The sequence below is a fragment of the Cuculus canorus genome, chromosome 1 (assembly GCF_017976375.1).
Source record: "Cuculus canorus isolate bCucCan1 chromosome 1, bCucCan1.pri, whole genome shotgun sequence".
NCBI lineage: Eukaryota > Metazoa > Chordata > Aves > Cuculiformes > Cuculidae > Cuculus > Cuculus canorus.
The window spans coordinates 205,448,750-205,463,161 of record NC_071401.1 but is presented as its reverse complement, the minus strand read 5'-3'; the positions used below and the strand labels follow the sequence as shown (position 1 = coordinate 205,463,161).

Genomic DNA, 14,412 nt, shown 5'->3' with positions numbered 1-14,412 from the left:
TAAAACACTCCAAATTTTACCTTTCTGGAGGCATGGGGACCTCGCATCATCTTTACCAACAGATACTCAGCATTTGGGCTACAGTGATAGGGGAAAGACCAAATACATTTCTCTGGAGCTACTTGAGAGAAGCTTCCATGAGGAATTCAAGGATGATGTTCCCAAACATCTGAATCAGGCCACAAACCAAGAGCTTCATCCCCTTTGAATTTATTTGCATCAGCCCTTGCAGAGGAGAGTATGTAGGAGTGCGGGCGAGCGTAGGTGTTATCTACCCAGGTTCTGGGGAAGACACTCACAAATATTATTAGCATGAATAGGAAGCACCATGATAGGATGCTCTCTGGGAAAAGTAATTTTGTTCATTAATTACTTGCCTTATCTAGAAACCTTGTTCCCTTTCTCTCGCTTTCTTCTTTTTTAATTTTCTTTAAAATGACTGTAAGTGAATTCAGTGCTGGGAAAGTTATTTTACTGCCTCCTCAGAGACACAAGCTTGTATTGCTCAGGTAGTCTTCAGATGAATCTTCAGGGGGTTTTCCACCTTATTTGAAGCCTGGTCTTTTATGGGCAGATGGAAAATGTGGCTATAGGCGGATACCTGTGACTTCTTTATGTGGACCACCACAGTGGTATAGACTGATTGCGATTTCCATGCATACCTTTGGCTTGACTTTTGCCTGCTGCTTGTGATTTTGTGCTCTGAGATTCTCCCTCTGCCTTTAGCTTTCAGGTTTGTGTTGTGCCTGGTTAGTTCAGCAACAAAAGGATTCAGAAGGCTGTGATCTAAGGGACAGCATAGCAAAGAATCTGCAGCTTCAGAGATGTCCTTTCCTTGTGGCTTTGACTCTCACAGGAGGTTGGAAAGGGTCAGTAGATGAAGGAAAGCGTTACCCGTCATCCCATATGTCAAAACCACATCTTGGCTTTTTTTCAGAGTACTCTACAGTGTGGAATAGATATCTTCAGGGACCTGTGTATTTCCAGCACAGTTGCTCCTAGTCACTGACTGCTTCAAGTGAGTTTGCAGTATCAGGTGGGAATCCACAAACACCACCGTTCGTCAGGGCAGCCTATCTTCACGGCATGGGTCTCACTGGAAACTGAAGACAATGAAAGTAGAGTTGCCCAGGCTGAAATGTCACCGTCATCTGCAGCTGGATGTTCAGACCCACCTGGAACCCGGTCCTCACCACAAATCTGTTCAGTCCCAGAGGCTGACTGATGATATAGACATCGTTGGGGCTTTTATAGAATCATAGAATCGTTAAGATTGAGAAAGACCTCTGAGATCATCAAATCCAACCATCAACATAACACCAGCATCCCTACTAAACCATGTCACGAAGCTCCACACCTACACATTTTTTAACACCTCCAGGGAAGGTGACTCCGCCACTTCCCTGGGCAGCCTGTTCCAGTGCTTCACCACTCTTTCAGTGAAGAAATTTTTCCTAATATCCAATCTAAACCTCCCCTGGTTCAACTTGAGGCCAATTCCTCTCATCCTATCACTTTTTACTTAGGAAAAGATAATAGATAGGATTCTCGTAACGCTGAGCAGGACCAGCTGAGAGATGTATTTCCACATCACCTCCCACAGACCCCCTCTCTCATTTCCACTCTCCCTGTGCCAGCAAACAATTTCCAATTCTTCATTGTACAAAGGCACCAAGTTTCGAGGGATTTGCATGTAAAATGCTCCCGTTCACCTCAGGCTTGAATGAGCCATCAAAATACTCATCAGGGATCTGCCTACAGAAGCACACAAATCGCTTGCCGGTGGCTGCACCCCAGCAGTCTGTGACCTGGTGTGGTCCTTGGGCCTCCTCTGAACCTTTATTCACAGACAGCAGAGCCGGTTGTATATTCTGGGCCAACTCATGCTCCCCATGCAAGATTAGCATGGACAAGACAATCTGCCCCTCTGGAAAGTTGGGGAGGGGAAGGAGAAAGGGCATGAAATCCCCCAAAGCAGGGGGGAGGGATGCTGTTTATGGAGTGTCTGGCTTTGTAGGGCGGGAGATGGAGGAGTAAATCCCTTGCACCCACGCCCTGAGGGGCTCCAAAGATGGGTTTATTCCATTGCTGTGATAGAGGGAGGAGCCCACCTGGGGACAGAGATAACGGGTGGTGGTGGGATTGCCGTTCTGCAGCATAAGCCGGGAGAGTTATCAGGGCAGAAACTCGGCTTCTATTACCATGCATTAGAATAGATTAGCAGGCAGAGCAATTAGCATCCTCACTGTATTTGGCGAAGTGACAGGGTTGGTGGTGGCAGGCAGGAGGCGTGTGAGGAAGAGGCAGCTTTGATAGGGTGGCATTTCCCTCCCCATAAGGCAGCCCAAGCCCACTGGGACACTGAAAAGAGCAGGAGTGGGAGTGAGCTTTGGTAGTGGTCTCAAACTTTTTGTGGGTTTTGGTCCCTGAAACATTGCCCTGGGGAGATGTGAAGCTCCAGACTGTGAATTTCAGCTTTCCTGAGTTACTTTTTCCATGTCTCTTTGAGATAATCCACAGACTTCTGTCTTCCAAAATGCTACCAGTTCAAAAAACCCATTGCTTTGGCTTCCACAGGCCACTCCAATAGCTTTTTTCCTATCTTCTCCCACATTCATCTTTGATGCTTTTTGGAGCAGCTTTTACAGGGAAGTGGGGCTGGTTGTGATTAGAGCCAAAGACAAAAACAAGGATTCAACTCCTTCCTCGGATGCGTATGAATTTGCTGAGAAAACTTCCCCTCCTCTCACCACCCAAGGAATGATCCCATGCGTGATCTCATCTTGGATTTGTCCTTCTTTCCCTGCAGCATTTCCTGCCTTTCTGTCTTGAATGGAACATCCCAGGAAATGGATAAAATTTAACTCCTTCATGTTAGGGAGAGCTAAATTTCAGCTGTCTCCTGACAAGGATGGAGGACAACCTGGAGACCAGAAAGAGTAGACAGGGAGGAATGGCTATTCACCACATCACCACATAAAGTTTAAGGTCAATTATGTCTATGTCTCGACATTTATAGCATTCCTATTCTTAGGACCCCGAGGGAACCTGGAAATGTCAAAACATTGCTAAAACTGACCTTAAACTTTACATGCAAGTGGGATTGAATCTCCTTCCTTTTCCTGACTTCAGCCAGAAAATTGCTTTGGCTCCAGCAGAAGGAAAGGCAAATTTCAGCTGCTCCCTCCTTCCCCAGCCTTGCTCCCCCCTTGTGATTAATCCTCCTCAGGAGACGTTAAACCAGCTCTACACATTGGTCAGACTATGGTTAAATCAAATCTCTTATTACATCCCCAGATCCCCTTAATTGCTTTGTTCCTGTCTCATCCTTCTTCCCAACTGGGAAACCAAAAACTTTTCCCCAATAAATGAAGCTATCATATTGGATCCTATCCTGAAAGAGGTACCAGACTGACGAGACTGATTCAGACCATCACAGTCAGATAACTTGAATCTCCAGAACCATTCACTTTCTTCCAGAGAAATGAATATTTGTCTGTGTCCTGCAGTCACTTTCCAGGACTCCTGTCCACAGCAATAGCTGAAAATGCTATTAGGAGGTTTATCGCTTGGCTTCCACTGAGCTCCCTCTGCTGTCCACCTTGCAAAAGGCATCTCCGACCTACCTGACAGGTCTTTCAGTAGACATCCCCTCCAGCCTCTGAGCAACGAATTCTGATGAAGCAGGGACAGGGAGTTTTGGGCCATTTCTCTGCAATATTTGTACCAGGATGGCAGGCTGGGGAGGACAGGTAGGACATCAAACGATCCCCTTCCAGATGCTGCCTGACTTTGTGTAGAGAGAGGAAAACACGAGTGATGCAGTGGTACCAGAATTCTCCCTGTCACCTCCCAGGCTCTTTCACCTGCTTCAGCTTTGCCCAGGACACAATTTTTTTCTGTGGAACAAGGCCAAAGACTCTGTGGAACAGCCATCCTTTCTGTTATTTCATTTTTGGAGGAATTGCTCCTTCCCCTTGGGGGCAAGGAGAGTGGCTACTGGGCCATGCCTACACCCCCTGCTAGATATCAGGGTCCAAATTTGTCGGTCTATGCTGAGCTGGGGACAGTGAAGCCTCTTCAATTTGACTCTTCTAGCCACCTGCTTCACCATGGGCTCTTGCTGAGCTGGGAAATCTCAGATTTCCATTTGGAGATGAAGATAAAGAAAAAACAGAAAGTCATTGTTGCTTGCTCTGTCTTGCTTCAGGACATCTGGGGCCACGTGGGCTTCTCAGCATCTTCAAACTGAACTGTAAATAGAATTTCCCTGAAAACTCCCCTTCATTCCCTCTTCCTTCCTCCACGGGAATTTTCCTGAATGAGTGTAACTTCCATACACACCTGGCAAAGAAACCACTGAAGGTGTCAGAAAGGTCAGACCGTGAAGCATGGGAAAGGATGGGAGTGCTTGTGGCTCAGACCGTGGGCATGTTTACACCAGACTTGAATATTGCTCTCCTCGCTGAGAGTCTGGGATGTGCATACTGCCTGCCGGACCCTTCACCCCACCTTCCTCCCACATCTTCGTTCCAGCTCCACCAAGGTTCATGTTCCCTTTCCCCATGTCCTGTTTTCTCTTGGTTGGACGTGAGGAGATTAGGACATACGTGACAACCCTTGTGATAAGAGTCAACAAGACAGACAAACAACCTGCGAAGAACGCAGAAAGGCAGGACCAAAAGACTGGATGAATTTAAGGGGAAGAGCTGAAGAGACAGAAGAAAAACATGAGCAATTGCATCAAAGTACAAAATCAGAACCAGGAGGGGGTGAGTAAAGGAATAAGGCAACATCTCCAATTTGCACAAGCTGAAAATTCCGACGTGAGTGACCTCTTACCATGACAAAATGTCCAGCAATGAACAAGTTGGGGAGATAAATGAAGATGCCAAAGTGAACTCTGTGTCCCATCCTGTCCTGGCAGCCTGTCCTTGCTGGAGTGAAGAGGTGTGCACTGGTACCCACCTGCCACCCCTAGTTTACCAGCACCGATGGGAAGGTGTAAGGAAAGGATGGCTGTGATTATTCCATCAAAGAATGAGTGCATTTGTCCCCTGTGGGAAATGTCACCATTTGGAATCAGAAAAGAAAGCTGAAATGTCAAAACCTTTTGCAAAACAGCAATGCCCACAAATTACCTGTTTGGAGATGGTGGGAGGCTGTCGTTTTGACTGGCTGACTGGACCCAAACCATTGAGCTGTCTCTCGTGCTTTTCCCACTGACCTCTGGTATCAAATACAGATGCTTCATGTCCCTCTTCTTCCCTGTAAGGCCACCTTATGAATCTTGCAAAGCAAAAGCTGTAGAAACAAAACTGCTGAGCATCAAATGGTGAGGCTTCTCAAAAAAAGATTAATTTGATTGGATTTTATTTCTGGGAATTCATTTTTTTTTAATAGCAAGATTTTTTTTTTCTGAATTAAAAAAAATTCTGTAATGTGCTAATTGCCATTTGTAAAAAAAAAGCCCCTCTGTTCTGAGCAATGTCTGATCAGATCCAATCATCACTCTTTTGTCTTGAAAATTGTTTTTAATTGACAAAATTGCAGATAAGACCTTTTACATTGCCAGAAAATTAACGTTTAGTTTTTTTGTCTCGTATTAGAGAAGTTGGATATTTAGTCTGCTTCTGGGAAAATGAAAGAAAAAAAAAGAAAAGAGAGAATCACAATCTCCTATTTCAACAGCTATGGATGTAAACAAGACAGACTAAGTCAGGACTATGTGTTGTTTCTTTGACTGCACTATTTCCATCTCCCTAACAAAGAGAAGAAAGAAAGAAAGAAAGAAAGAAAGAAAGAAAGAAAGAAAGAAAGAAAGAAAGAAAGAAAGAAAGAAAGAAAGAAGAAAAAAAAGATCTACAGAAACTTCCTCCTTGGCTTTTTCCTCCCAGCTCTATTAGTCTCTGTCTGTTTTGTCCACGCAGGGTTTCAGTTAGTTTGGTCTCCAGCAGAGACCACCAGATCTGGCTAATGGTGTGAATTAGCAGAAAAACTTTGCACCTCTCCCAGAAGCCCTGTGGCCTCAGGCCACCACATGTGTCTGTGAAGCAGCTGAGCACCTCCAACACGACAAGTCCAAATTATAAGATAAACTCATTACATGATCTTATCAGGGTTTTACACACTTTAGAAAATAATTAGGACTAGACAGGCCAGGCGCAGGGTCCATCAAGCCTTTTAAATTCATTTAATTTGCCATCACAAGTGACTCTAAGGGCTGTCTTTCTGGCGGGTACGACTAAGGGAAAAGCTGTGAAGTAGTTTGACCCTAGTGAATGACCAGAGAGAAGGCTGGAAATCTTTGTCTGTGGAGTTCTCAGTGCAGTGTCTCCATTTTGGTTCAAGAAATGGGAGCTGCAGAGCTGCAGTGGCGCTCTGGCTGAGATCTTAAGAGCATCTACAGCTTTATCAACCTCTAAGCATCCTACTTGGAAGGAGAGAGCACACTAGAATTTTAACCTTCTGGAACAGTACCTTACCCCTTTGAAGCTGGTGTTTGCAGAGTGTGGCCCCAGCAGGTTGTTTTCCCTCCTAGGTGGCAGACCTGGGAAGTAGCTGTGATCTATTGAGTCTCAAACCAGGACCTTCATCTCATCCTCAGGACACACGGGCTTTGCTCTGCTCTCTGACATGCGTACATCAATGCCTCACTTCCCTGTCTCTGCATGGTAATGTTTCAACCTCACAGAGGTGTCGTGAAGTTTAATTAGCTTCAGGAAAAGCCCTTTGAGATCCTCAGACGAGAGATGCTGTAGAAGCGCAAAGTATTAATTTAAGATTATTAAAATAATTGGTTAGTGGATGGTGAACAGAGGGTGAGTGTTAACGGTATTTATTCTTAATGGGAGATGAGGAGGAAATAGCATTCCTCATGGTTCAGCGGTAGGACTGGTTTCTTAGTGTTTGTGCTAATGGTTTGGACAGAAGCAGCAGACTTGCAATTGTTAAAGACGCAGTTGATAATGAAATAGCAGGTGTTTTGAAGACGTACGGTGAAGTGCCATGTCTACACCATAATCTTATGCAAATAAGCTCAGGAGCGGAATATGCTCTTTTAGGTGTCTTAAGTGTAATGTGATGCCACTGGGTGGGAGTTGCGCGCCAGCTAATTACAGCATGAATAGCATTGAATTAGGTTATATGGCAGTGGAAAGTGATCTCAGCATATTGACAGACCCAGCATGTTAGAGTTACTGATATTTTATTAAAGTGAAACAGTTATTGGCAGTACAAGGTATTTTTTCCCCATAAGCCATAACAGATGCACCAGATGAGAGTGCAGCGGAGTCACAACAATATCCCGTGGCCCAAAGTACATGCTGACTCTCAACAGGACAATAGAAATGATTAGTTAGGATTGGGATATGTCATTATCCCGTTCACAGTCCAGCTGCTGCGTGCAGGCAACTGCCTTCCAGGTGACCACTTTTCTAAGGCAAGAACTTGCGTCTGGAAGTACTTTACTTATTAAAAATCCCATTTACCTTTATTTACAATTTGCTGAACTTACTTTTTGGGCTGTGCTGTCCCCTCTAGGCAAGCTACCTTCAGCGGCTGGTTACTTTGTCACATTTGTTTCTGCATTTCAGCCAACACCATTCAGAGATTTGAGAGGCTGATGCTGGAGGGCACTACTTTGCTCTGCACACTCTGAAACAATTTTCTCTGCTGTTTCCTCCGACTCTTGAGGGAGGGCAGAACAATTTTTGGTAGTTCAAAGGAAGACTGGAGGGGGAAGGTTACTTTACGACAGGTCTGTACCTTTTTCAGCTGCCCTGAAAAGCCATTATATTTTGCCTCTGAAGAACCTCAGTTGTAGTTGCTGGGCAGAAATCTGGGAGGCCGTGGTGTGCAAACCCACAGGATGCTCCACGTGTTCCAGCTCAGCATAGATCAGGTGGTCAAGGAAGAGGAGATGGAGGAAAGCAAAAGGCTCTGGAAAAAAAGCCCTCATCACTCCCTTCTGGATGGACAAAACTGCAAAACCCACTGGCAGGCAGCTCCATCCCTTTAGACTTGATTTATGCAGCAGCTGGGATTAGTTACCTGGGGTGAATTATGCTGCTAGCTCAAGGGTCTGTGATGTTGACTTGAGAGCCTGAACCCTACCTGTGACCCAGACCCCAGCTTCGTTTGGTTCAGTTTGGCCGAGCCCCTGAGCTCCCCCATCATCAGACTCAGGCACCAGGCACAGCTGGGGGTTTGAGGTTCCCCACACACACTTGGTTTCAAATAGAGAAATTGCATAGAAAAAGTCAGACAGTCAAAGTCAAAAGTTAGAAAGTGGTAGAATTGAGGTCATCCATGGAAAAAAAGGAATAATAAAGTGTTATCCTGTAATTAAAGCCTGGCTTGCAGTGTGTCATTGCAGGGAGCAGATTTAGGAGTGCAGGAGCTGCTTTCATTCTGGCAGTACCTAATTCCTGAGAGCCTGACACTGCAATCTTAACGTTATATTAAACCCAGGCTTAGTTTGGTTTGGATTTTCATTATTTGGATGGCAACACACCTTACAACAGATATCAAGGCTGCAAGACACATCAGTCTAATACAGAGTGAGGTTTTGGTCTGAAGAGCTACATGTCTTTAATGCGTGTGACAGTAAAGAGTGAGATAAAATATTGATTATTACATTCCAACTCAGTGATGGGGCTGGGAATTCAAAACACATTCCTAGATGCTTGACTTATACCCATGAGTCGTCCTCCTCTGCAAATGTGCTGGATGTGTTTGCAACCTACTGTGCAATTACGCTTGAATGGAGCCTGGGTATCTGCCCGATTAATTTTAGTAAATCCAGACACTTCTGTCATGCTGCACCTGGAGGAAATAAATGGGAGGTATCTGGACATCTTGAAGAATTCGGGCACTTGTGTTTTGACCCCAAGCCCAAAAGAGCTTCCTTCCAAGCTGTTCTTAGGAGGAGAGTTCCCACGCCCTGCAGATCTTTGATGGGATTGTTGTGCCTATTTGTTTTATAGAAGCGCTTACAAAAATCTCAGGTCAGCATTTTGCTGTGGCTTTCATTCCGCAATAGGGGACTTAACAGTTTTGGGAGTAGTTAATCGGCTATCCATCCAACCCTCTGGAGGCTACACATTTAAAATTCCTGATCCAGTATGCGGCAGTGCTAAAGGAGACTTAATGGGTTGAAAGCTCCTAGGGAACAGAGAGCGGGAGCTGCAATGCTGCTTTCGCTCTCTTAAATCTGCAAAGCAAACCAAGAGCGTGCTGAGAATGGCAGAGATTTCCCTCTATGATTCCTGCCACTAGAAACACAAAACTTTCCTCTACTGGAAACATAAACCAGTTTGAGTTTGAAATTAGGGTACTCATTCGGCCTTCCAGTACTTAAAAGGGGACTATCAGAAAGCTGGGGAGGGGCTCTTTATCGGGGAGTGTAGTGATGGGATGAAGGGTAATGAAGGTTCTTAGAAGCTGAAAGAGGGGAGATTTAGATTGATATTAGGAAGAAATGTTTTCCTGTGAAGGTGGTGAGGCACTGGCACAGGTTGTCCAGAGAAGTCATGGATACCTCAGGAGGTGTTCCTGGAGGAGGTGTTCAAGGCCAGGTTGGATGAGGCTTTTGAGCAATCTGGTTCAGTGGAATGTGTCCCTGCCCATGGCAGAGGGATTGGAACTGGATAATCTTTAAGGTTCTTTCTGACCCAAACCACTCTATGATTCTATGATTCTATAATTTTATCTAGTGTCAGCCACTAGAAAGAAGCCAAGCTTTGAAGTTTTAGGTCACTCCTCAATCTTTGTAATCTTCAGGCTCAAATATATATTGGGTTGCTTTTGCATGTATTACCTCAGATCTCCAACTGCAAATATAGACACAATCTCTGCTCCAGGAAGCAAGGACAATGAGGGGTGATCTTGGAGCTAAGCCTCCAGCAGCCCCTGCGTGCTCTTACAACTAAGACTCTGAAGTCTAGGAGTGGGTGAATAATTTAACATCCACATTTAGTCTTTATAGCTGATTTTAATGGGGGGTAATAGCACTGCTAATAACAAAATCCATTGAAGACACCCTGTGCAAGTCCATAACATTAGCTTAATGGCAAAAGGTAATTGGCATGCAGTTGGAGCTGTCCTTTTGTATTAACCCTGTGGATTTCCAGGCAGACATCTTCCTTGAAGCGATGGCCTTGGCAGTGCATGTGGAGTAAAATACAGATGTATTATGCTAAGCAAATGCAAATCTGAATTGAAACAGGGCACGTTGCTACCAATTCACATTGCTGGCTTGTGTTTACACTGGACAGACAAGACAAGAAACAGTAACGGTGCCGAAAGCTCTGACAACAACTCGTGTGTGATGTAAGCATCATGGCCTTGTGCTGTGTACCTACCACTTTCACTGATCTGTCAATAATTTGGAATACCAGAATTTTTAAGATTCAATCCTGGGCACCTCTAGTCAGGCATTTTCAAACAAGATGCTAAAATATCCTCTGCCTGCCAGGGACTACTTAGAAGCTGCTGGGTGATGGATTGGAGGGTTGCCCCTGCCCAGCAAAGAGGTACTGGCAGCCCAGAAGTACCACAGATTTGCAATTTCTTCAGCAGGACCAAAGAATATGGATTATGCACAGCTACTCTAAAAGGACTTCCCTGCATAAAATGTCCCACTGCCCTTCGACAGGGCAGTTTTCAGGGCTTGGGCTTACCCAGGTGAAGGTTATGCTGTATTCGCTATATGGCTAAAGAGATGGAACATTTCCAGAGCTGTGCATCCTGTCCAAGAGATAGGACTTTCACCCAACACCCTTCTTGCTTTCATGATGTCCTTGCAACCCTCCGGATTGCTGTTGAGCAATCCCACCGCTGCTAGCACTGGATTCAGAGATCAAAGGGTACAATGTTGACTTTCCATCCAAAATGATTGCTTCTTCCAAGTTTCAGGGTTGTCCTCACAGTCCTAGCCTGGCTTTGTTTTAACTTTGTCCCTCTCTCTTCCCATTTGCTCAGGTGCACAAGGAAGGAGCGATGTGAACGCTCCAGCGAGCCTCGGAGATTCGCCTCAGAAATGAAGCAGTGTGTCCGGCTTACGGTGCATCCCAACAACATCTCCGTCTCCCAGTACAACGTATTGGTGAGGAGCGTTAATCATTGTCCCCCCTCAGGTTTAATCTGCCCATGCAGTCTGACAGACCCAGGTATGTGTAGCCTGGGTTCAGCATGAGTGGGAAGGACTGGCAGCTTGATGCAGGAGGTTGTCCGAAGTCCATTAATTTCCCCAGAAACATTTGTGGCATGGTGAAAGATTCAGCACGGGGTGACATTTTGGTCTTGATTATCCCCTGTCTAGAAATGTGGAAGAAGTTTCCCTGTTTGCCAGGAGGAGATGAGGGCAGATCTGAAGGGGCTTCATTCCTTGCAAGTGTTATGTGCACAAGTGTAGCTGTTTAGTCTCTTGGGAGAGGGTTTTATGTATGGCTGGACCTGGACTTTAGGCAAGGGACATTATGATGAAGTAATGAAATTACATCCTAGGATAAGGACAAGTGAAGGATATCATGTGTTACTTCAATAAGCTCCAGTTTTCTTGGAGTCATCTTGGATGGAACTTTGTCTTTCTTAAGCCACCAAGAACTCCACCCTACTCCTGCTCCTCACTGAGTGTGCAGAGAAGAGAGGCAGGATGCTACGCAGAAGAACCTAAGGCCACGAAGCTTCATGCTCTTGTGACCTTCCTCAGCCTTTATGGCCTTGAAGTACTCAAATCAGGAGTCAAAAAAAGCCACACAGTAAATACTGGCGGAGCAGTAGATGATACTGATCATCTTCTGAATTTGAGGCAAGAAAACTGTTGAAGGTCTAACCAGTTTGTGGTTTCTCTCCTCACTAATCACAGCAGTACCTTACATGGCGAGATCCCAACACCATCTGTGAAGAAGGGAGAAAAGTATTTCACTCGAGCTACTAGGGCTTTGACCACCCTAGTTTGGGCTGGAATTGAGTTGATAACCCAGGTCCCAAAACTCCATCTCTGGATGAGCCGCTCACTAGGCCCAAGCCCTGAAAGGTCTAAATGGTGTATAACTCAAAGTACAGCTGTCATCTTCCAGTTGACAGGTTTTGGAGTGCTAGGCTTTCTTCAGTGATAATGAGACCAGCCTTTCAAAGCCTGCATGTCCAATCATTGCTGCTTTGTTTCAGCCTCTTAACTTTGCTGTGAACTTTAGTTCCCTAGGCTTCAAACAAAACTGATCTGAGACATCTTGAGTCCTTTGTTCTTCTGGGAGTTCAAGGTTTCTCTTTCTTATTCTCTCAGTAGTCATTGGGTTCTTTCATGTCGGAATAAATCCTGGGGGACTAGCTGGCTCAAGACAATTGAAATTTATAACAGAATAGAAGACCTTTACCTGTAGGTTACTTTGGCAGGGCAAGTCAACCCAGAGCTGTTGGGAGCAGAAGTTGCCATTGCCCAATAATCTGCATGAACAGTTCCGCGGGAGTCTTGGCCCAGTCTCAGATAGACTGGTCTCCCAAGTCATCCACAGTCACCACAGATAATCTTTTGGTAAATAAGGAGGGGAGCACCAATGAATGAGTGGCTGATGATGTCCTTACTGAGTCTCCCTTGGATCAGTGATATTGAGTTCTTGCCTACTGAGGCAGAGAAGGTATCTGTGTGACCACACAATATTGTAGACTTTAGGCACCAACAAGACTCAGAAAATTGTATCTGAGTTAGTTTCAGCCCAGAGACTTTGAAAACAGAATCTCTTTCACTCCAGGGCTGCTGCTCTGGGATCTCTGAGAACAGATACTTTATAGGGGGAAGGCTCCAATCTTCCCTCATCACAACAGTTCCAGAGCAGGTGTGTGGAAGGTAGGAATTCTTGTCTGTTCAGAGTGTGCACTGGTTCATGGTGTTTGTTTTCAAGCACTACTGGTCTATCCATTAGTGTAATCTTCTGCATGGCACACCTTCATCCTGCATTGCTCATGCTCAAAGCAAAATATTTGTGAAGAAGAGTACTTGCCCCTTCTCCGTTACTAGTAATCTGTTAATGAGCTGGCAGGATGGATTTAGCCCAAGTGCTGCATCCATCCAAATAATGAAAGTTTTTCCTACTCCTTAACCAAGACAAAAAATATTTACTATTTCCATTGCCGTTGCCCCAAAATGACAAAACTCTCCTAAAGGCTTTATGTCAGCCAGGGCTAAAGCCCATCTGCTCAGTCTATTTCCCTGACAGCGTCTAGTATGAAGAAATAGCTCCAAGCCTTCGCTAAGTGAGGAAAACACAGTGTGGGAGTCTAGTAAGCATTATCTTATGATGTCATCCTCTCCTGCTTTGTCACCTGGACTTATCTCCTCTGTTCTTTGTGCTGGCAGAAACAACACTGCAGCACACATTCGTGTCTCCTTTCAGTGACTGTCACCTCAAAAGAGGTCTCATCTATCTTATGGAGGAGACAAGTGTGGAGAGCACCTGCATTTGTGCCCACGTCAAGTAGCTGGCTCTAGTAGTTGATCATGAAACCTCTAAGCTTATACTAACTAGTAGGTCATCAGCAGGTGCTAGAAGTACCCTGAGATGCCTTCTGCATTCATACGTGGTGTAGTGGGTTGGACAGGACCCTCAATGATAGAAAGTAGTGGTGCAGGATCTTAGCTAGTCTGGGAAGCTAGCAGCATGAGGGTCCTTCTCCAGAGAATAAGCATAGTGGAAACCAGTCATAAGATTCCTTTCCTTCATGACCATGGGCAATGACATAGCAAGGCCAATAGGCGTTGTGAACTGTAAGAACATGGGCGATTTCTCCTTCACAGCTTTTTTTCTTTTTTTTTTATGTTCAGCATCCCAATAAAGCATGTCCCCAGGACCAGCTGCTTCTTTGGTGGGATGGGAAGGAAAGGTTTGCTGTTCCTTTAGAGACAGCTGTTTTTTGTGGTGGACTGAAGGCTGTAACTAGACTCTCCTTACACAGGAACTTGGTGACAGAGCGCTCCTCCATCTGCTGATGCTAGGAGAGCAGGCCGTAGAGAGTTAGACTGGAGCGCTACAGTTTCTCTGTAGTCTGCAGAGTGCCTCTTGTGAGTAGTAGTCACCTTCCTCAGAAACCGCGTGTCCTGGGGCCACCAAAGCCCTGGTCTTCACAGCTGACTCCAAAGACTCCCTGCCTAACCTTACACTTGCATGACAGATAGTGAGCACTCCCTCCTCTCCACTGACCCAGCAAGCACTGGGATGCAGTGCAGTTGTCCCTGCATAGCCACGTACCACTTGTGTCAGCATCAGCATCTCATCCCCTTCCCCCTTCACACACACATCCCTCTCGTGAATCGCTGCTTTCTGTTGAAGGAGGATGCTCTCTCTAGCAAGAGGCTCTTTGTCCAACCTCTCCAGTGTAATTCTCTCCTGCTACCCCAGCTCTGTTTCTTGG

The 14,412-nt window shown here is 45.4% G+C and overlaps 1 protein-coding gene across 1 annotated transcript in view; it reads left to right on the top strand.

Moving 5' to 3' along the window:
• Positions 1–14,412, top strand: part of PLXNA4 (plexin A4) — a 478,478-nt gene that overhangs the window by 345,240 nt on the left and 118,826 nt on the right. The window contains exon 6 of the mRNA XM_054084753.1: positions 10,984–11,107. Within this exon, the coding sequence (XP_053940728.1) occupies positions 10,984–11,107 (124 nt within the window). The remainder of the gene's footprint in view (positions 1–10,983; positions 11,108–14,412) is intronic.